Source organism: Trichomycterus rosablanca, chromosome 21 (genome assembly GCF_030014385.1).
Source record: "Trichomycterus rosablanca isolate fTriRos1 chromosome 21, fTriRos1.hap1, whole genome shotgun sequence".
Taxonomy (NCBI): domain Eukaryota; kingdom Metazoa; phylum Chordata; class Actinopteri; order Siluriformes; family Trichomycteridae; genus Trichomycterus; species Trichomycterus rosablanca.
The window spans coordinates 13,527,812-13,549,897 of NC_086008.1; the positions used below are offsets into that span (position 1 = coordinate 13,527,812).

At 39.3% G+C, this 22,086-nt stretch overlaps 1 protein-coding gene across 2 annotated transcripts in view; it reads right to left on the reverse strand.

Annotated features, from left to right (window-relative positions):
• Positions 1-6,242: 6,242 nt before the first annotated feature.
• The window catches only part of rhobtb4 (Rho related BTB domain containing 4), a 102,919-nt gene continuing 87,075 nt past the window's right edge, over positions 6,243-22,086 (reverse strand). For both annotated transcript variants that reach the window (XM_063017982.1, XM_063017981.1), the window contains exons 8-11: positions 12,908-13,058; positions 9,781-9,869; positions 9,430-9,535; positions 6,243-9,261 (exon numbers count right to left, since the gene is read on the reverse strand). In XM_063017982.1, the coding sequence (XP_062874052.1) occupies positions 9,080-9,261; positions 9,430-9,535; positions 9,781-9,869; positions 12,908-13,058 (528 nt within the window). In that variant the 3' untranslated portion in view covers positions 6,243-9,079. The remainder of the gene's footprint in view (positions 9,262-9,429; positions 9,536-9,780; positions 9,870-12,907; positions 13,059-22,086) is intronic.

Sequence of the window (22,086 nt, forward strand, 5' to 3'; positions counted from 1 at the left end):
AAACTTTTAAAAGGGCACGTAACAAAAAGGCTAATGTCTTAAATAAAATTTAAGAAAAAGTAAAAATAAAAAAAATAGCCTTTAAAGATACTTTCTAGATCTACTATTATTATTATTATTTCCCCCAATTATGACATATGGCTGGCAGTACGATCCAGTAAGCTGTCTATGTTCTTGACAGGAATACTGTATCTTGTTTGAGTTTTCTCACTAGGCACTGAAAGTTGCACACTTTTGCTTACATTGTTAGTATTAGGGATGTAACGATACACTCATGCACCCATGATGCGATATGATTTTTTTTAAACAAATGAAATTGAAGACAAATTATGACAAAGTTTCCTTTTATTATTTCTCTTTAAAAAATAAAATAAAATACTGTATGTGCTTATCTTTTATTTATATAAATAATGAATGCCCTTTTATTTCTGAGGCAGACAAACTGCAAAATAGTTGCTTATTGTGTAAAAAAAGAAATTTAAAACAAAATCCAACATTATATAAAAAAATGAATAATACAAATAAAGAAAGTATCCTCACATAAATAAATTTGGCTGGAAAATCCCGAACCTGGCAACTTTGTGAAGTGCCATCAACCAGGCGAGGTGAATAGCACCAGTGCCCTCTGCTGTTTAAAGTGAATATTGATTCATTTTAAATTAATAGCTGATTTGAATCGTGGCACGTGAATAGATTTTTGAATAGACTTGTGATGCATCATTACATCCCTAGCAAGTATCATAACTATTTTAGTGTTTCCACACAAATTTATATCCCTTTTTTTCAGTTTTGTAAACTATAAAATGTGTTTTAAATTGCCAGCTTTCTCTCTCACTCCCTTGTAACATGTTTACGTTTAGGTTTGATAGTCCAAACCACCATAACCTGTCAAAATTGTAACTTGACAGTAGTTGATTTAGATGAATACACTTGATACATTCAAATGCTCTCAGAAACTACTATCTGACAAATTTAAGTGTCGGTCAAAAACAACATTGATGCCTTGGATGTTAATGCTCATGATGCTTTGGTTGATTTTAGTCACTACAACAAAACTTTGAGGTTTTTTTCCACAGTAAAATGTCTAAAATCACATTATATTCTTAATGTTTTATCCCTTTAAAAACAAACAAAAATCACTGACATGAGTTCATATGTCACTACTAAATTCAGCAAGTTTATACTATACTATAATATAAGGTGCTTGGCATTTGTCTGTTGAAGTATACCAAAACAGTCTGTTGTTTGTTGTGCTGCATAACATTAAACTTCAGGGGTGGACATTTTTAATGATGAACATTTTTACTGTGCTCTGTTTTACAACATGGCATGGTTTCAAACATTTCCAACACCAATCACTTCCCTCTCTTGGCAAAAGTGCAAAAAATGGTGGCAGGTCAGTTACCATCCTGCTAGCAACAACCTTTTAAAATGATTCTAGTGTTTGACTATACTGTAGAGCTCTGAAACAGCTCTGATTGAGGTGGTCAAGGACCCTCTGCTATCTGGTGGTGACTGTGCCTTTACTACCTTTGTCTTCTCTTTGATCTCAGTAGTTTTAATACAGTTTGCCTTTATACTCACCATAATGTTGGTTTTAGGCTGCTTTCTATCATGGAAAATTCAATGTACGTACATTGGCTGACCCTGCACCCTGACCTCAGCTTTTAAAGCAAGCTGGGATATGCAGAAAAATCATTATATTGTCCTGACAAGAAAAATAAGCAACCAACCTGCTGAACTGTGGTTCTCAAACCAGCTGGACCCCTGCAGAGAAAAGAAGCTAATTGTAACATACGTACACCACCATGACTTTTCATGACCATGACTGCTTACCTTAAAACATAAAAATGTACATGTTTCTGTAAGTAATTCAATCCTAATTTGGCCTTTTGGAATCTGGTTTTGTTGTGAGTTCATTATAGTTGAATGATGCCCCCACCCCAGTCTACATAATTGGTTGGGAGTTTTCCAAACTAAAATACCTGAGTAGTGTTTTTAGCTAAAGTAAACTGTACGTAAACACATTTTTTTTTTCTATTTTTATTCATTTCTCCCATTTGAGTGTAGTCAATTTGTCTCCCGCTGCTGGGGGATCCCCGATTGCAGTCGAGGTGGGTATATTGCTGCTCACGCCTCCTCTGACCCGCGTGCAGCCCTTTGCGGAACCCTTTTTCACCCATGCATTCTGCACAGGTGTTTTTCTATCTGCTAATCAGGGTCCTTACACAGCATAGTCCGGTCATCCCGCCCTTGCAGAAACGTGTCTGCTGCAGGCACTGCCAATTATGCCCGCTAGATGGCACCCAGCCGACCGATGGCAACGCAGAGTTTCAAACCGAAGAGATCAGAATCGCGGTGCTGGTGTGCTAGTGGAATATCCCGCTGCGCCACCTGAGCGCCTCATTTCACAGATCATGAACTGAATGATGTCCGTGTTTTGACACACCCACCTATATATCTACATAATCGGTTGGGAGTTTTCCAAATTCTCTTACCTGAGTGTTTTCAGCTGCTTTACACTTAGACATCTTGGACATTTTGTCTTTGCTGAGTTTATAAAGTAAAAAATAAACTGTACATAAACACATACACCATACACTGTCAGCACACTACACCACAGATACGTCTGTTACACTAATTTATTTGCCGTATAATTGCTAGGACCGCCTCATATCGCATACTGCGCCTCGTTTTATACGCTGCGCAAATGAAAACTGTTAAATTGCTAAACACACACCTTAAATTTTAAGTTTCACAGCACACAAATTGCAATATTTTATGAGAAACAGCTCATTTTACGGCCGTGAATTAGGCAGGGCCTTAATTATAGGACTTGACTTGACTGTACTGCACTAATACAAATCACAGAAAGCACTGGTTGGTCAAATAATTCACTTAAATTTTATTAAATCCCAGTTAAACATCAGAATACTGAAACGGCAATTTTTCCTACTTTTGTTCCATTTTGTACAAATCACAGTGGTTCAAAAAGTATTACAAAGGTTTAAGTAAATTTTTTTGCAGAATTTGCAAAACATTCTGATTGTTGCCTTACTTGAAAAAAAGCCCTTATACAATGTGTCCTGTGTGCTTTGTAGTTTCAAAACATCAATGGTAATTTTCAAATACAAATAAAAAGGTTAACAAGATTAACACAAAGTGCATAATGGTATAAGTCACAGATTACAGCATGAAAAAATGGAGAAGCATCAAACTATAGTCTTCGAAGTTGAGGTAGCCTCGAAACAGGTCCTCGGCATGTGGAAAACTGAACGATACCACTGGTGTTAGAGTTGGCGTGTTAGTTCATAATAAAGACATAAGGCTATGTTTAATGAGAGTTATAATCAAAGCATATCATGTATAGCAATAATGACCCAATTGCATAAAGTTTCCCCCCTTCAGCAGTTTGTATAAGATGCATAAAAATTCAGAAAGTGTCCACATGACACTGCTGGTTGGAAAGCACAGGATACATTAAAGTGGTTATTGACTAAACACCAATTTCTAAATAGGCACATAAAACCAAATGTAAGGTTCAAAAAACACCAGAATTAAGTGTAAAAGGTTTGGGGTGTTGATGCTTAATTTAGGAAGTAAGCAGCAGCATTAAGGGAAGCAAGTGCAGCTCAGGTCGTCCCACTGTACTATCATACAAAAATGCCGTACCAAAAGTCGTACCAAGGCCATGTTTATAAAGATATCCTGGACATCTATCAGAAAATGCATAAATATTCGTCATTTATTATGAGTTTGTGGCCGAAGTTTTGAGTTTTGAATCGTATCCAATTACCCGATTGCATTACTCTTCCTCTCTACTGATGCTGACCTCCACTCTGACTGAGGAGAGCCGTGACTAACACATGCCCCCTCCGACACGTGTGCAGTACCCGACTGCATCTTTTCACCTGCACGAGGCTAGTCCATATGTGGATCAGCTTTGCGCAAGGAGAGTCACGACCTGATCATATTATCCCCCATCTCTGTGCAGGTGCCATCAAACAGCCAGCAGAGGTCGTAATCGCATCAGTTACAAGGAATCCTTTCCGGCATCCACCCTGCGAACGAGCCAATCATTGTTCATGTATTTCGAGTTTGAGGTGTCAGCTCTGGTGTGCTAGCGTGTTTTACCGAGATGCGTGTTTTAAAGAGATGCCAAGAATTCCTTTTAAACACAGCCTGATTCTGAGCCGCACAATGCATTCTCGTTTGGTAAAACTGGAGCTCTGCACTAGAAAAGCTGCTTGGATTGTGCTTGGCCTGTAGAGGTCATTAATGTCCGTCTACATCTACAATGCATACTGTAGGCTGTTAGTGCATAGTCCGCATATTCACCTGTCCCTTCCAGCCACGCCGGCATGATAGCAACTCACCCTACGCACTGTTTCCACTCGGCTCAGCAAAACGAAAAGAGCAGGGACCGTTCTGTACAGCAGAGGTGCAGAGAATAACCGCAGCATAAAGACAGGTCACAGATAACAGCAAGCTTCTGCTACATAACACCCACAGGCACTGACAGTAAAAAAAGGAGGAATGCGGCGGTCAGCTGCCTGGTTAGGCGTGAGTCTACACCCTTTGTTCGACAGGTAAAGGCAGTAGCAAGAAGCCTCTCTTGAGAAAGGCAAGTACACCCCCCCCCTAAAAATCGAAGGCACTGGTAATGCCAGGGTAGGACAAGTTTTCTAATATTTTCTAGCGAAATGAAACCTCACTGTACACTCTGGAACATCACTATTGCAACCTCTGCAAGTCAAATCTGGGAAAACTAATTCTGACAAAGTGCAAACCTGATTGTTAATACAAGTCAAGACGTCGGCATACAACTTCGTCTTTAAAGTCCATTCCTCATGCAAAATTCACAACTGAATTAGAAAATCCTTTAAAAAAAATCCACAATTTGGGTTAAAGTGCATAGACTGTTTAACTAGGAATTACTTAATTAATTATTAAGGGTCTAATCAAGTCTAAGTCTTGGAATCTTCAAGCCATTAATGACCAAAATCACTTTTCTATAATTCAATAATACTTCCCATAACCACAAAAATACACAAACCCCCTTTGTCCACAAAACTTAACAAAGGCATAACGATAAAGTACGTGGTTAATTTACAAACATATCTGCACAGCCACAAACACTGAACACAAAACCATATGGAGCTAAAAAGGTCCACGAATTTATGGAAGAAAAATGATACCATGCTACAGATACCCTTGCTTAAAAAAAAAGTTTAGAAACAGTCAGTCATGCACACCATGAAGAAATGTGCAAGGGCAAACCAGGCCAAAATAACCAAGGTAAAATAACCACGGTATTCGCTCTGAACTCTTAACTTACGTGAACATGACGAGATTCGTCTATGTAGAAGCTGTTCTGGTTGTTAACTTTGAGGTTTGAAGTGCTAAATAGAAATACAGACAAATAATCGAGAGCAAATGTAAACTGCTTTACGGCTCTTCAAGAACAAGTGCCTGTTACCTTCAACATCAACTCTTACACTGATCAGCCATAAAATTAAAACACTCACTGTCCATTTTATCAGCTCTACTTACCATATTAAAGCACTTTGTATTTCTACAATTACTGACTGTAGTCCATCTGTTTCTCTACATGCTTTGTTAGCCCCCTTTCATGCTGTTCTTCAATGGTCAGGACCCCCACAGAGCAGGTATTATTTGGGTGGTGGATCATTCTCAGCACTGTAGTGACACTGACATGTTGGTGGTGTGTTAGTGTGTGTTGTGCTGGTATGAGTGGATAAGACACAGCAATGCTGCTGGAGTTTTTAAACACCTCACTGTCACTGCTGGACTGAAAATAGTCCACCAACCAAAAATATCCAGCCAACAGTGCCCCATGGGCAGCGTCCTGTGACCACCGATGAAAGTCTAGAAGGTGACCAACTCAAACAGCAGAAATAGATGAGTTATCGTCTCTGACTTTACATCTACAAGGTGAACCAACTAGGTAGGAGTGGACAGTGAGTGGACACGGTATTTAAACACTCCAGCAGCACTGCTGTGTCTGATCCACTCATACCAACACAACACACCACCACCATGTCAGTGTCACTGCAGTGCTGAGAATGATCCACCACCCAAATAATACCTGCTCTGTGGTGGTCCTGACCATTGAAGAACAGGATGAAATCAGGATAAAAAGGTATGTAGAGAAATAGATGACTACAGTCAATAATTGTAGAACTACAAAGTGCTTCTATATGGTAAGTGGAGCTGATAAAATGGACAGTGAGTGTAGAAACAAGAAGGTGGTTTTAATGTTATGGCTGATCGGTGTATATTGAATCAGCTAAAACATCAAGGTGAAAGATATTCTAATTCTAACACTTGTATTAATCAGTAATACCACCAAAGAACACAGAGCCAACCAAGACCCCCATAGAAGTGCCACTCCCTGGGTTAAGTTATATACACGTACAAACAAGGACGTCTAGTTCCAAAAAAACAAGTTAAAAATTAAGTCAAAATATTAGCCTCAGTGTTAACACAATGGCTGACATCTTTCACTTTCTGCTATTTTTTTACTTCAGATCAGCCTCATTCGCACATAAGCCCGGTGAGATTCTCTGCAGATCTATTTCAGTAGCTGTTGATGATTCAAATGTGAGAGAAAAAGTGTGAGTGAGAAAAAAAAGCCTCTTCGAATCATGTCTCCGGCTAGCTACCAGCAGCACCTGGTGGAGCCTTGAGGAGCTAAAAAAATTAACAGCCAAAAATAGAGGCTTAGAAGAAAAGACGTTAGATTTCTTAACATTTTCTTGCTTGTACGTTCATCTTTAAATTCCTCGGAAACAGCAGTGCCTTTACAGGCCTAATTATGGATCTAAATCACATGGATATCGTTGCTATGGTCAGTTTTGAGTGGACCATTTTTAGTCACAGGCACAATGCAATTTCAACTTACTTTTGTTTGTTTCTTAGGATTATAACGTCATGTTTTACACTTTGGTTACATTCATGACAGGAACGGTAGTTACTCATTACACAAGGCTCATCAGTTCACAAGGTTATATCAAAGAGTCATGGACAATTTAGTATCTCCAATTCACCTCACTTGCATGTCTTTGGAGGGTGGGAGGAAACCGGAGCTCCGGGAGGAAACCCACACAGACATGGGAAGAACATGCAAACTCCACACAGAAAGGACCCAGACCGCCCCACCTGGAGATCGAACCCAGGACCTTCTTGCTGTGAGGCGACAGTGCTACCCACTTAGCCACCGTGCCGCCCAGGACCTAAAGTCTGAGACCACTATTTAAAATTTAATTATTATGTTTTAAATGTAATTATAGCACAACAATTTGAGTAGAAAGTTGAGTTGCTAGTGTCTTTTCACTAGTGGGTCTGTAGTGTGCATATTAGTTATTTACTCTCTTTCATATGTATATACTGTATATAGAGATTGTTAGTTATGAAGGGTCATATCAATACACCACAGGTTTTGCTTCTTGCTTATTGAAAGTCTCTCACTGCAGAGTAAACACATACGCATTGTACCAACCTGATAGTAAGAAGTTTCTTAAAGAGTCAAGTCTCCCAGTTACACATGCAAATTGATGATCAGATATTTTCGTTCAGTTGGATTGGGAATCAATCAGAAGGCCATTAAAATTTACTCAAGGTCAGTTAACTGCAGGCCAATAATAAATCGTATTTTTCCTATGTATTGTTTTATAAATTGCATGTCAGCAATTGCAATCAAATAAATTAATCTATAAATTTAAAATAATGAATATAAAAAAACTCACCCTAATGTTCACCACTGCAATGTTGACTGTAACGTTTTGCTTATACTGTATCATATTCCACAGATTAAATCAGAATTCCCATCTTGGTCTTTTGACTTAGTTGAACACTGGGTTCAAACAGAACTCTTGTTAGTACTAGAACTCTGACTGCAAGGTAAAATAAAATGCTTAGAGTCTAGAAACAGACACTAAATAGTGGGAAAAGAAATGTTGGTATGACTAGTGGTATGACTAGTGGTATAGCTAGTGGTATAACTAGAGTGAAAATAACATTTTGTGAGATGTCCCATATGTTAATCTTTGGTGCTTTGTAAAAGCCTTTTTAAATAAAAAGACTCAAACTTTACACTACATGGTTATTTAGATCAGCAGTCCCCAACCTTTTTTGCACCACGGACCGGTTTCATATACGGTATAATTGCATGGACTGGAGGGGGCAGGAGGATTTAACAATAATAGTCACAAATGATAGAAAATGAATTTTTTTCTCTGCAACGAGACGCTGCTCCCCCCTAGGGGTAATAAGAGACAATAACACTCAAAATGTGGAAGCAGTAAAAAATGCTTTTTTAGCGATCTCTAATTATTTATTCTTTTTGTGCGGCCCGGTAATAAATGACCCACGGACCGGTTTTCTTTGTTTGTGCATGATCTTAAGGGGCGTTTTCCCCAAATAAAAAAAGGTCCAGTGGAGGATACAAACACATTTCTGTCTTTTTGTGATAGAAGCGGCAAAGACTGTACTGAGTACTGAGGCAAAAAGCCCTAAATCTTTTCAGATTTAAAGAATAATAATTCCCTGCCGCTGGTTTAGTTACTAGGTGCAAGATATTTAGATTAGACATAGCAGTTTCCCCAAAAACAGGTGTACAGAATTGAAAAAGCTCAGCACCGTGAATGATCGTGTGTTCGGGTGCCGGTGCCTAGGCCTGGTGTGAAAAGAAGAACGTATGAGGATGTGTGTGTTTGTAGCTATATAACAATAACAGTCGTAAAAGAGAAGGCAGATCATTTCCATGAAGACATTCTGAGTGGGATGTTGGATGAACAGAGTAAAACATACGACGTATGTGAGGAAGAGCCGCTGCTTTCTCTCAGCCTTCACCCCTTAGAGCTTTTGTGTGGGCCACAGCTTTGTACCTCAGGCTCAGCACTAAACCTGGCTTAACAAGAAAAGGCAGACGCAAGTGACCCCAGACCGACTCCCAGAAGTCCAGACGCACACTTGACACAGACCCGGGACTCCCCAGGCTCAACCGGCCTGAGTATTGAGCCTTAAATCGGGCAAGTGGTTCGGGACGATTACACCCTTAAGAGATGTGGGGTGTAGATGAAGACTGGTGTCTCCAGAAGCACCAGCCCCGCTTCGTGTGCTGCTTGCGCAGGATCTCCTCCTCACGCTCACGTTCCTTTTTTGAGCGGTTGTAGCGGTCCTCCTCCTTAAGGAACCACACAGGCGGCCACCGTTGCTTCTCAAAGTGCTTCTGGTTCTCTGGAGAATATCGAAAGGACATATTGTGTTGACTGATGAAGATGTTTATAGATATGAGTGATATAAATATGTATGATGGATATGATTTAATGAAATAGTTTAAATAAAAGTCAGAAATGAAGTCAACAATAAAAAAATGAGTAAAAATGACAGGTATCGGCTCTATACCTGGAGACATGGCCTTCATGTCTTTTGGGAACTTGCGACACACGCTGTTGTAGTTGGTGCAAATGTGATGGAGGCACCAGGCCGAAAGCTGTTTGCCATTGTGGAACTATAGGAGATACGTAGAGAGGGAGATGACGTGGAGTTGGCACAAGGCAACAGACAGTGATTTCTAACAATGGACTTCATTTGAAAAGCAATGACTGAAAATCCTTTGAACTACTAATTAGTGTAGTATGAAAATATGTTAATACAGGGATTTAATAATGTGTTCCTTTGGTTACCTAGCTACTTAGACCTTTATGCTGCTAAAGCACTCATTTGGCATTGGCACAAATGTAATTTTAGGATTACCTGAGCCAGTTCTAGGTAAGCCAGCACCTGGCCGTCGATGTCTGCTCCTTTAACTGCCCACTTCAGCAGCTCTTCAACCGCATGTTGCTCTGCAGATTACAGAACAATATCACAGTTTAATGTTTGTTTATTTATTAGGATTTTAACGTTTGACATGTTTTACATACTTTGGTTACATTCATAACAAGACAGGTAGTTACTGGTTACACAAGATTTATCAGTTCAAGTTTTAATGGTTACACTCTGGTTACACCACAACTACCTCAAACTCAATGCTGATAAAACTGAAATCTTATTAGTAGGTCCAAAATCACTACTTTCTTGTATCCCTAACATCACTGTCGATGTTGATGCTGTTTCCATCAGGTCGACTCATGTCATTAAAAACCTTGGCTGTCTCTTCGACCAATCACTCACTTTTGAAGCTCATATAAAGACAACTCACCAAAACTGCATTCTACCATCTGCGCAATATTGCTCGCCTTCGCCCCGTCCTCAGTGAAGACGATGCCAAAATGCTCCTTCACGCCTTCTTCTTTTCCCATTTGGATTACTGCAACTCTCTTTTTTACGGTCTCCCTGCTAAACTAATAAACCGCCTTCAATTCATCCAGAACTCTGCAGCTCGAGTCCTCACGTCTACTAAACGCTCTGCTCACATCACACCTATCCTTCAGCAGTTACACTGGCTACCCGTCATCTGTAGGATTAACTACAAAATCCTGATTCTCACCTTCAAGGCTCTCCGTGGTCTCGCTCCTACATATCTCGCTGAACTCATCCAGGTGTACTGTCCCTCTCGCACCCTTACATCCTCTGACTCTGCTCTTCTGACTGACCCACTTATTAAACTTGCTACCATGGGTGGTAGATCTTTCAGTGCTACTGCCCCAAAACTTTGGAACTCTCTGCCTCAATCTCTCGACTCAAAACTTTCCTCTTTGCCTCTCATTATTCCTCCTAGTTTCGTATTTGGGTTTGTGAAAGGCGCTATATAAATGCAACCTATTATTATTATTATTAGTCAAACACAGTCATGGATAATTTTGTATCTCCAATTCACCTCACTTGCATGTCTGTGGACCCACACAGACACAGGGAGAACATGCAAAGTCCATACAGACCCGAAACGCTCCATTTGGGAATCGAAACCAGGACCTTTTTGCTATGAGGTGACCGTGCTACCCATCAAGCCACTGTGCCCCAGTACAATAGTTATGAAATTTTCCCTCAATAAATTTAATGATAATCCACAGTAACAATGACATTATACTCATAATTATGTCCACAATCTGGCAAGTAATCATGTCCAGTTATTACCAATTCCATTTGTGATCATGCACATTACACATGCTGGGTGAGGACATGCCACCCCAGACACGTGTGGCCTGCCAGACATCCTCATATTTACTGGATTATGGTGGATTTCTACAAGAACTAAAGAACACACCATGCAGTGTGCCTCAACCACACAGTCGGTGTTGAACGTTTAAGAGGTCACTATACATCCGGATTCAATTCAATAGAATCCATTTTTATTAGCGCTCGAGACGTTACCTAATTGATAAAGTCTTTATTATAACTAATAATTAATTAAAAAGTAGTAGTAATATTATAATTATTATTAATAATAACACAATTTCAGCAGGTTGTTTTTCCATTGTTAGAATTTATTTTAGTAGTACAATGGCTGTTTTTTTATTAAAGTTTTTATTGTCAGCCGCTCAGGACACGCTGCAACCAGAGCTGGATTCTGAGTACATCGTTTCGAATCCAGCTCTGCCTCCCCGGTTCGAGGCTGGGCGGCTGTATGAGCAACGATTGGCCGGTTGCTCAGTTGGGGGTGGGACAAAGAACCGGATGTGGGTCTTTCTCTGTCAGAATGTGATTACGACCTCTGACGGCTGATTAGAGGTTTTTATTGTCAAATCTGACCATCATTTCTTATTACTTTCATATTTTACCCAATGTAAAAATTCCCTTCTTTAAGACTTTGGTGGCAGGTGACTTGTGTAGGAGGGCGTTGCCACAATTTCATAGTGTTGATCCAGAGACAGCTCCTTAGACTTCATGCCTTTGTTTTGTCTTCACAATGCAGTGTAAATTGTGGGCAGTGGGTACTGGATTAGTAAGCAGAAAGTTGTCAATTTGGTCACAGTTTTAAGTGGTTTTGGTAAAAGCGTCTAGTAAATTATGTAAATGTAATGTGGGCCCTTATAGACCCACATCTGTGTCTTACCAAACTATCTTTTTTTTTGTGTTTTGTTTATGCATTCTCTCCCTTTTTTTTAGCACGTCCAATTGCCCGATTGCATCATGCTTCCTCTCCACCAATGCCGATTCCAGCTCTGATTGAGGAGAACGAAGCTAACCCACGCCCCCTCCGACATGTGGGCAGCAGCCATATGCATTTTGTCACCTACACTTTGACGAGTGCAATGCGGATCAGCACTGTGTATGGAGAGACACATCCTGACAGCACTCTTTTCCCGTCTCTGTGCAGGCGCCATCAATCAGCCAGCAGAGGTCGTAATTGCATTAGTTATGAGAGAGAGACCCTATCTGGCTTTTCAAATATCCCACCCCTATCAGAACAACAGGCCAATCGTTGTCCACGTGGCTGCTCAGCCCAGCCGGCAGACAGAGCTGAGAATAGATATGATGTATTCAAGATCCCAGCTCTGGTGTTCAGCGTGTGTTTTACCGCTGCGCCACCTGAGTGGCCTCTTATTAAACTATCTAACCAATTTAAAATGCAACAAGTGGACTCCAACTAAGTTCTAGACAAATTAAGTATAATTCAATTATGATGAGGTTCAGTGCTAAGGTGAACTGTCTGAACACTTTTTTTGAATGAAATATTTTTACATGTAGATTAATGGATAAAATTATATAAAGAATTTTATTATATAATATATACATACAAAAAGTCAAAAAGTCAAGTGGTCTTAATAAAAAAAAAAAAAATGTCCGTGTTTATACACAGCTAAAGTGATTAATCAGTTAAATTACCTTTATTTTGATGCCATATAACAATTATCTAGATGTAAATGTAGTACAAACATAAATGACTATAAAAAACAAAACAAACTGTAGACATATTAGCATGAAGCTATGGATGCCTTACCTGTAAGTGCCACTAGACGGGGCAGGCAAAGACGATTGGCTAGTATTATGAGGTCCACAGGCTCTAGCTCAGGACAGGGAGTCAGCAAGCCGCAATACAGGTATTCCAGCACAGCTCTCATACAGGCAGTACTGGTGTTGGGTATGGACACCTGCCAAAAAGACAACAAAGGAAGACGACTATAAAAACACTTATTACCATCACACACACTTAGACAGAAAGTGCAATCAATACAGGGCATTTAATTAAGGGTCACCCATACATTAAAAAAAACTGAAAGTCTGCATGATGTGCTCTTAGGTGGTTATTCATAGCTCAGCTCCAGGATATGAAATCCAGAGACGCAGACTAATCCATCTGCTTCCTTCCTCTCTATCAAGACCTGAATAGTCCTGGCAACTGCCCACAAAAAGGCATTAAACTGACAATGAACTTAAAGTGATAGGGCAAGTGGTCAAGAGAGCTAGAAGCAGGCTTATGAGGCAGGTGAGTAACATATGTGGACATTTATTTATATATTTATTAGATTTTTAACATCATGTTTTACACACTTTGGTTACATGTATGACAGGATAGGTAGTTGCTGGTTACTCAAGATTCATCAGTTCAAGTCTTTTTTAAGGTCAAACACAGTCATGGACAATTTTGTATCTCCAATTCACCTCACTTGTATGTCTTTGGACTGTGGGAGGAAAGCGGAGCTCCCGGAGGAAACCCACACAGACGCTTTACCTAGGAATTGAACCCAGGACCTTTTTGCTGTGAGGTGACAGTGCTATCCAGCGAGCCACCCCACATATTGGTGAAGGGTAAAGGGCCAGTGGCTTTCAGGAGGGGTCCTTCATCCCTCAGGAGATAAAAGCACCGCATGGAGTTATTGCCATTCCTGACTCAAAGCTCTGGACAAATAACTCTATGGGAGGCATGACCTCTTCATAAAAGACAAGCAACAGGAGGAACAATGTCATGGGATATTGAGAGTGCGAGATAGTGACAGTGAGTATCTGCTAAGACTTCTTCACCTCCAACTATATGACATCATCGGTCATGATCTTTATTTCCTGTTTAAAAAATGACAAAAGTCAAATTATTAAAGAGGGGTTTATCATGTTTTTATTTTAGGCTTTTTGCCCCCTCAATTATGCCTCCCAATGTCAATCAGTGCCTCATGCACAACATGTTGGGTGTCACCCTCCCTCCTCCCTTTAACTAGAGGGATTGACTAAAGGTCTGAGAGGACAAGCTGGTGGAAATGAGATCATTTGGAAGAAAATGGGAACATCTCCAGGGTCCCTCTGTAGACTCGGGGTGTCTCACACCTGCTTGATTCTGCCCTTTAGTATTAATTAAAGGCCACAGTCAGGCTGACATTCCACTAATTGGTCCAGAGTTAAGATGTACAGTAGGAACCCAGTAGGAGGCAGCTTCCTGTCAGCGATCCACCACTATTACATGATTCCAAGTTTTTCAAAGGATGGATAGTCTTGTTAGCATTGACCTATAAGTTAAAAGCCCATTATTATGCGTTTTCACTACGTCATATGGCACGGTACAGTTTTTAAATCCATAAAAATGATCTTTTATTGTTTTACTGCAAAGTCAGCGAACTTAAAACCTGTGCTGTTTTTAAATTTCATGCTCATTGATTACTTTTCTTGTTATTTACTATATTTACTTGGTCTAGTTTTACTTTTATGTTTACCACCTTAAAATCCTAGATCACGTGTCAAACTCAAAGCCCACGGGCCAAATCCGGCGAGAGCTTAAAAGACGTATGATTGTCTTAAAACACACTGTAAAATCGTACATCAACTGAATCACCCCCAAAACATGCATGCCGATTTTGTGACCCGCAAAGTGACCGCATCCCGCCACTACATGGCAGTGTTTACACGTCAGCGTTTAACTGAGGCGGTTTTCCAACAAGTGATGTTGAGAAATATTTACAAATAATCCCAAAATGTACAAGAAGAGAAAATTGAAGGTAATGAAGGAAATTTAATGAAAGATGGGAAAGTGAAGGACAAGTCTGTGCTTTGAGAAGAAAAACCGGTACGTCTCTTGTGTTATGAGGCCGTGTCTGTGGTAAAGGAGTACAATAGAATTATACGTATACAGTATAAATTTGGCATTTTGACACCAAACACAGAATTTAGCCTCCAAAAAAACAACAAATTGTCCAAAAATTAAAAGGCAGACTGCAATCACAGCAGGATATGTTACAATCGGCCCTTTGAGGGCCACCATAATGCTGACATGGCCCTCTGTAAAAATGAGTTTGACACCCCTGTGCTAGGAAGAATTTTGCATATATACAAAAAAAATAGAAAAATAGCATAGGATAAATAATAAAAATTTTAATGAATTTACAGTATAATACAGTATGTGTAAAGTGCAGTGTGGCATGTGAACTACAGTTCAGTTGTAGTTATAAGTTTAATGAATTTGGGTTTTAACACCATGTTTAACACATATTTGTGTCATGATCAGTATTATGTTTCTCTCTGCTTATATTGTGTTATATCTAGGGGCTATTTTATATATTTATTTTTATGCTGTGAGGTAGGTTAAAAGTGTTCTTGTGTTGTCTTGGGTAAGAATTTCTTTTACGGTGCCAGGCATATGTAATTGTTTCCTTTTTCTTGGTGTATTTGGGGCGTTCTATCAGGATGTGCTTTATCGAGATAAGTGTTCTGCAGATTTCACAAGCTGGTGGGTTTTTTTCCTTTTATTAGGTATTGGTGGGTTATTAGTAACAATTAATAAATAAAAAAAAGCAAAACAAAAGGATGAAAAGTTAACTCAAGAAATAAAAAGGGGGGTTTAAAGTCTACATCACACACACGCTTTTTCTTTATCACCTGCTTTTCATTTCACTTCATCTGACAGGTTTCCACACTCAAGCTTCCTCTTACTTTCTTGCTAACTAATTCTGCTCTCACGTACGTGCTGTTGTTTAGAGGTGTCGGACGCTTTCCATATGCTCGCAGAGCAAGCACTCACCAAATGTGCAACCAACAGAAAGGATACACAAGCTCTAAGCTCCATGCTTCAAGCAGACTCATTTGTGCAGCAGTAAAACACGTTAGCACACCAGAGCTGACATCTCGAACTCGTTGGTTCGAATCTCAGCACTGCTACTGGTAGGCTGGGTGCCTACATAAACAATGATTGGCTTGTTGTTCAGGGAGGGTGCCGGAGGGGATTCCTCATAACTAATGCAATTATGACCTCTGCTGGCTGATTGATGGCGCCTGCACAGAGACGAGGGATAATGTGATCAGGGTGTTTCTCTCTGTACACAAAGCTGATCCACATATGAACCCACCTTGAGCAGATGAAAAGATGCAGTCGGCTACTGAACGTGTCGGAGTCGTGGCTATCCTGTCAGGAGTGGAGGTCAAGAATAGTAAAGAGGAAGTGTGCAATGCAAGCAGGTAATTGGATACGACTAGATTGGAAGGAAAACTATATGAAGCTAAGAATCTTAAGTGTTGTGTCGATGTGCTGTGGTTTAATTAAATATGGTAAGTGCAATGTGAAAACTACATTTACAACACAGACGCACTTTAAAAACATTTCTGCAAAAACTGCTGACAAATTACTAATTCCACCAGAAATTCAATATATCTTAAGAAATCTTAATATATAATCTTAATATATTGGTGACTATAATTAAAATATGGCTTTTCAGTGCTGGATTTTGTGGCCTTGGCTTTAAAACATGATCAGTTCGGCTTGACACAGATGAATTTGAGTCTATAAACAGTGGTACATTCACTATAGTCAGTTTCATCTCTGGCTTGCAGCAGAACAAACCTGAGAAAGATCTGTTTGCTGTCTGCAGTGAAGGTCAGTAACTCTAATCTGACCGCATTTTTCAGTAACGAGTAATCAGATTAAAGTTACTTATCCAAGTTACTGTGCGTTACTAGTTTTTGTCATTTTCCTTAGTAAAAAGATATATATTTGCTTTCTTCTTGCGTCTCGGGGAGTGACGTCTGGCCTATGCGACAGTTAAGTCACAGGCTGCGTCCGGAATCGGTTACTTACAGAGTGTGCACTAGATTGGAGGAAGTGTGCACTACTCGGCCAACGCCGAGTGATGACGTGGGACGTGATGACGTAATATCACCATGGTTACAGACTCATTACAAATCCCACTCGCCAAAATGTAGGATATTTATCGTCTTTTTGTTATTTATTTGTCTTTAAAAATGTTATTTTATTGATCTTACTTACACTTGTGAACAGAGGACTCCGTTTTCCGCGTCTTTCTTGTTTCTTATTCCGCTTCAATCGCAGCTCCAGTTGCATTATGGGATACATTAGCGGACCGCATTATATAACTAATAAAGTAACTTGTAATCTAACTTAGTTACTTTTAAAATCAAGTAATCCATAAAGTAACTAAGTTACTTTTTAAAGGAGTAATCAGTAATCAGATTACTTTTTCAAGGTAACTATGCCATCACTGGCTGTCTGTGTCTTGTTTAGTGGTATTGTTACCTGACAGACAGGGTGCATTTCAACCCAGACAAATTAACCCTTAATGTGCTGGGCTGAAGAGCCGAATGGAACGCAATCTCGGAGAGAGACAGGAAAAGACTGAACAAGCTGATCAAGAAAGCAAGCTCTGTCTTAAACTGTCCTCTAGAACCTGTAGAGGAGGTGGGAGAAAGGAGCTCCAATTCCATCAGCGCTGCTGTGTCTGATCCACTCATTCCAGCACAACACACACTAACACACCACCACCATGTCAGTGTCACTGAAGTGATGAGAATGATCCACCACCTAAATAATACCTGCTCTGTAGTGGTCCTGGGAGTCCTGACCATTGAAGAACAACATGAAAGGGGGCTAACAAGGCATGCAGAGATAAAGATGGACTACAGTCAGTAATTGTAGAACTTATTTCTTTCTATGTGTGTAGAAACAATGAGGTGGTTTTAATGTTATTTCTGATCGGTGTATAGGTTAGAAAGGCTGTTTTCTTAAAACCACAGTGCCATCTACCGATATAGTACATGTCAACCAAGGAGTAGATATGGCCCAAACAAGATGTATTTAAATACATTTTATTTTTACACCTTAAATACACCTTAAGTATTTAGTCTCAAAGTAAGCTTAACAAATGCTTGAGCAGACCATTAAAGGGTTAATGCAGTTACAAAGCTTTTATTTTGACTAATAGTTGGGCAATGAATTAAGGTAATGCACGTTTATTTAATATTTAATCGATTTGAAATTCCAATTACTGCTTCAATGAACCATAGCATCATTCCGTTCACTTACAGCTCGTATAGCTCTTTAGACACCCTCTCAGCCAGTGCTGTCAGAATACTGAAGTGACCAGCATCTAATTTCTGGCCTCGGTTCCTGGTCGGGCTGTAAGCTAAGCTCTCTGTAATGCTGGTAATGCTATACAAAGCATACTTATTCTGTTCCTGTTTAATGCACCAGGATGCCTTGAGTTCTTCCACTATCTCTCTTAGTCAGAGCAATCAGGAAGCTTTTTGCCCTTGGAGAGGTATCTTTCTCAGAACTTAAGCTGACACCTGGTTGTCTGAAGATACTGCACAGGGGAATCTACACTGCGTTTAGGCTTTTTAGAGAATGAGCAGGAAAAAGGAGATAAACAAGTCAGCAAAAGTGCATTAGCACAACATATGTGGTCAATTTGAAATTTAAATTTTATCTGATTGTTAATTGATTTTGGTGGATAAGTATGTAACACTGTCACCTCACAGCAAAAAAGTCCTGGGTTCGATCCCCAGGTGGGTCGGTTCGGGTCCTTTCTGTGCAGAGTTTGCATGTTCTCCCCATGTCTGCGTGGGTTTCCTCCGGGAGCTCCGGTTTCCTCCCACAGTCCAAAAACATGCAGTCTGGTTAACTGGAGACACTGAATTGCCCTATAGGTGAATGGGTGTATGTATGAGTGTGTGTCTGCCCAGCGATGGACTAGCGCCCCGTCTACGGTGTTACTTTGTGCCCATTGAAAAGCTGGGATAGGCTCCAGCACCCCTCCACAACCCTGATTGGATAAGCGGTTAAGAAAGTGAGTGAGTGAGTGTTAATTGATTAGGTATTAATATCTAGACACACTAGGTTAGTTGGTGGTTGCCACATCCTATATTTTTGGCTATTGTACAAAACAGCCTTGTAAAAGAATCTGGTTAGCTAGCTGTCATATAGCTTTTTTTTTTTTTTTTTTTTTTTATGCCTGATGTCCTTATTACTTTTCCTCTAGGCTTGGGAACAGCACTTAGAACACCTGATAAGTGCCCTTCTCAATGGCTAGGTTGTTCGGACACATCAACCCCCATTTCCCACCCATAGCCAAACATGCCTGTGTAGATGCCCGACTGACAAATAGAATAACTGAAATTCTAACCCTGGATCTCAGCAGTAGTAAGCTACAGTATTTTACTGCTACACCACTTTCCAAATATGACTATTTTTATGGCAACACAATTACATTAACTTACACAAACCACTACCTAGGTGCATTAGTTGTTTTTATATCATAATAACTTCATGGAGAATTTATGGCAAAGATGGTGATTTTAAACACGTGTTTTGACAAATCATGCCACTTGTACTGCCCACATGCTGATTGTACTTTAAGAAAATAATTTGTACTAGCCTGGTAAGTGAATTTTTGTAAATAAATACTGTATTCGAAAATGTTTTACAACTTGGGTGAAATAAAGTGACTCAGTTTTCAGTTGCTGTAGTATTCTTTGTGTTATGTCCTGTACTGACTGTGGAAATGTATATGTATGCACATCACTGTCAGTGTGTATGCTTTTGTGAGACATTCAGCAAGTAAAAAAGTAAGAGCAATGAACATCTGCACACGTACAGATTATAATATGATGGATCTCCAAAAAGTTTCCGCACTTTTATATTTTGGTTGGAAAAGGTGAGTGTGGGAGGAGCAGTAATTGGTGTCTGGGAAACTAAGAGAGCTTATAGTACAGATTTAGCACCATCTGATTTGCACCTTTTTGGACCGCTCAAAGAAGCTTTAAAGGAAAAAAGATTTTCATGTGATGATGTGAAAGCAGCGCTGCATCAGTGGCTACTTGCTCAACCAAAAACATTTTTGCTGAAAGCATTTAAAAGTTGGGAAAAAGGCATCAGAAAGTGACTATGTAGAAAAGAGATGTCATTTGTTTTTCAAATTCTTAATGAATACAGTTAAAGTGCAGAAACTTTTTGAAGAACCCTCATATCTGCATTCAGTCTAAAACATTTGATTTACTCAATAAAAGTATTTCACTGCACTATATGTGTATATGTGGACACCTGATCATGTGCTTGTTGGACAACTCATTCCAAAACCATGGGTGCAGGTCTGGAGTTGCTTCTACCCTTTAACTTGCTTCTTAAGTTTCATACTGCACACACTGCAAGATGACCTGTGCTATCACCATTCCACACCCCATATACTTTGCATGCTAACTGTCACATAAAGAACCCAACCAAACAAACAGTTTGACAAGCTGTTAATAATTCATTCACACTCAGTTCTGCAAGACACCAGAGCTTAATTTGTACTTACTATTTTTAACTAAATACAAACGGCTATTTATAAATACTGTAGACATATCAACAAATCAAAACCAGCCTGCATGTTATGGTTTCAATAAATGAATATGTATAAAAAAAAAAAAACTTAGACGGCATAGCCTTTATACTTGTGTTACTCTTACCTACTGGGTAATTATTTACATTTACATTTTCAGCATTTAGCAGATACTTTTATCCAAAGTGACTTACAGTAATGTGACAGTATATTGTCTAAACAATTGAGGGTTAAGGGGCTTGCTTAAGGGCCCAACAGTGGAAAGCTGGCAGTGGTGGGGCTTGAGACAGAAACCTTTTGATTACTAGTCTAGTACCTCAACCTCTAGGCTTACTGTCTATAATTATAACAACAAATACATTAATTATAGTCAAATACTTTTGTAATGGTTAGCTGTTCTTTCTATAAAAAGCTAGACGGTAATGTTCATGCTGCATCATGTTATTAGGGGTCACTGTTGCCAATAAAAAAAATTTTTTAACTTATTTTTAGGGCCCTACTTAATTCACGGGAAAATGTGCTTAATTTCACTGACCTGGTTTTTCAAAAATCACAGATTTTACGAATTTATAAAGAAAAGTCATTAAATAACACTCATAAATTGAATGATATAATAAATGGAAGCTACAGTACACGGCACAGTCTACCATATCGGTTGAATGTAAACTCAACATCCAGGGACAATGCGAGACTCAAATACAAAAATACTCATCTGTGTTTTGACACCCCCCTCTGCATTCAAAGAATTGATTGGGAGTTTTCCAAACTGAGTTACCCGAGTAGTGTTGTTAGCTGCTTTACACTTCTAAATCTTGGACATTTTAACTAGGCGATTGCTAACTTAATGGCCGTAGGATTGCTAGGACCGTCTCATAGTGCAAATTAACCGGTAAACGTGAGGCACTTGAGAACTATGTGAATAAATAATGTTAAATCGCTAAACACAAACCTTAAATTTGGAATTTTACATCAATGGTGCGATTTTTACTGCCGTGAGTTGTGTAGGGCCTTACTAATAATAAGCTAAACAATGTCATGTATCATGCATCTTGAACGTACTTTCACACAGCTTAAATTAAGCATGGTATCGTAATAGCGGATTTGGAGGAAGCTAGATGTGTTCTCAGTTCAGGAAACACAGAAGCACAAACATTTCCTGTCGCAGCTGATTTGGTCTGCACCAACAAAGGCATTAATATAAGAGGAAGATATTGAGGCCTGCTCATGCAGTTTAAATGTGATAAGGCCTCACCACTAGCATTGCTTGACAAGTATATTTAAAAAAATATATATATAATGTTCAGTTGTACTTAGCTGCATTATTCTGAGTGAAATTACGGGTTATTAGGAGGTTTTTTGCATTACTTCTCTCCTTCATATTTTTCTTAATCAAGTCTTTAGGTGATAGAAGTGGTTTAAGTGTTAATTTGTTGGTTTAAGTGTTGCCACTCAGTGAATTTAATGAACATTTAAATTCATAATTTGACCAACCTACTGTGTACATAGTACTGCTTGTCTTGTAAAATAAACAATACAGAATATTTGGTTGATCTACAAAAGTAAATTTTTTTTCTGAACTGAATGTTGT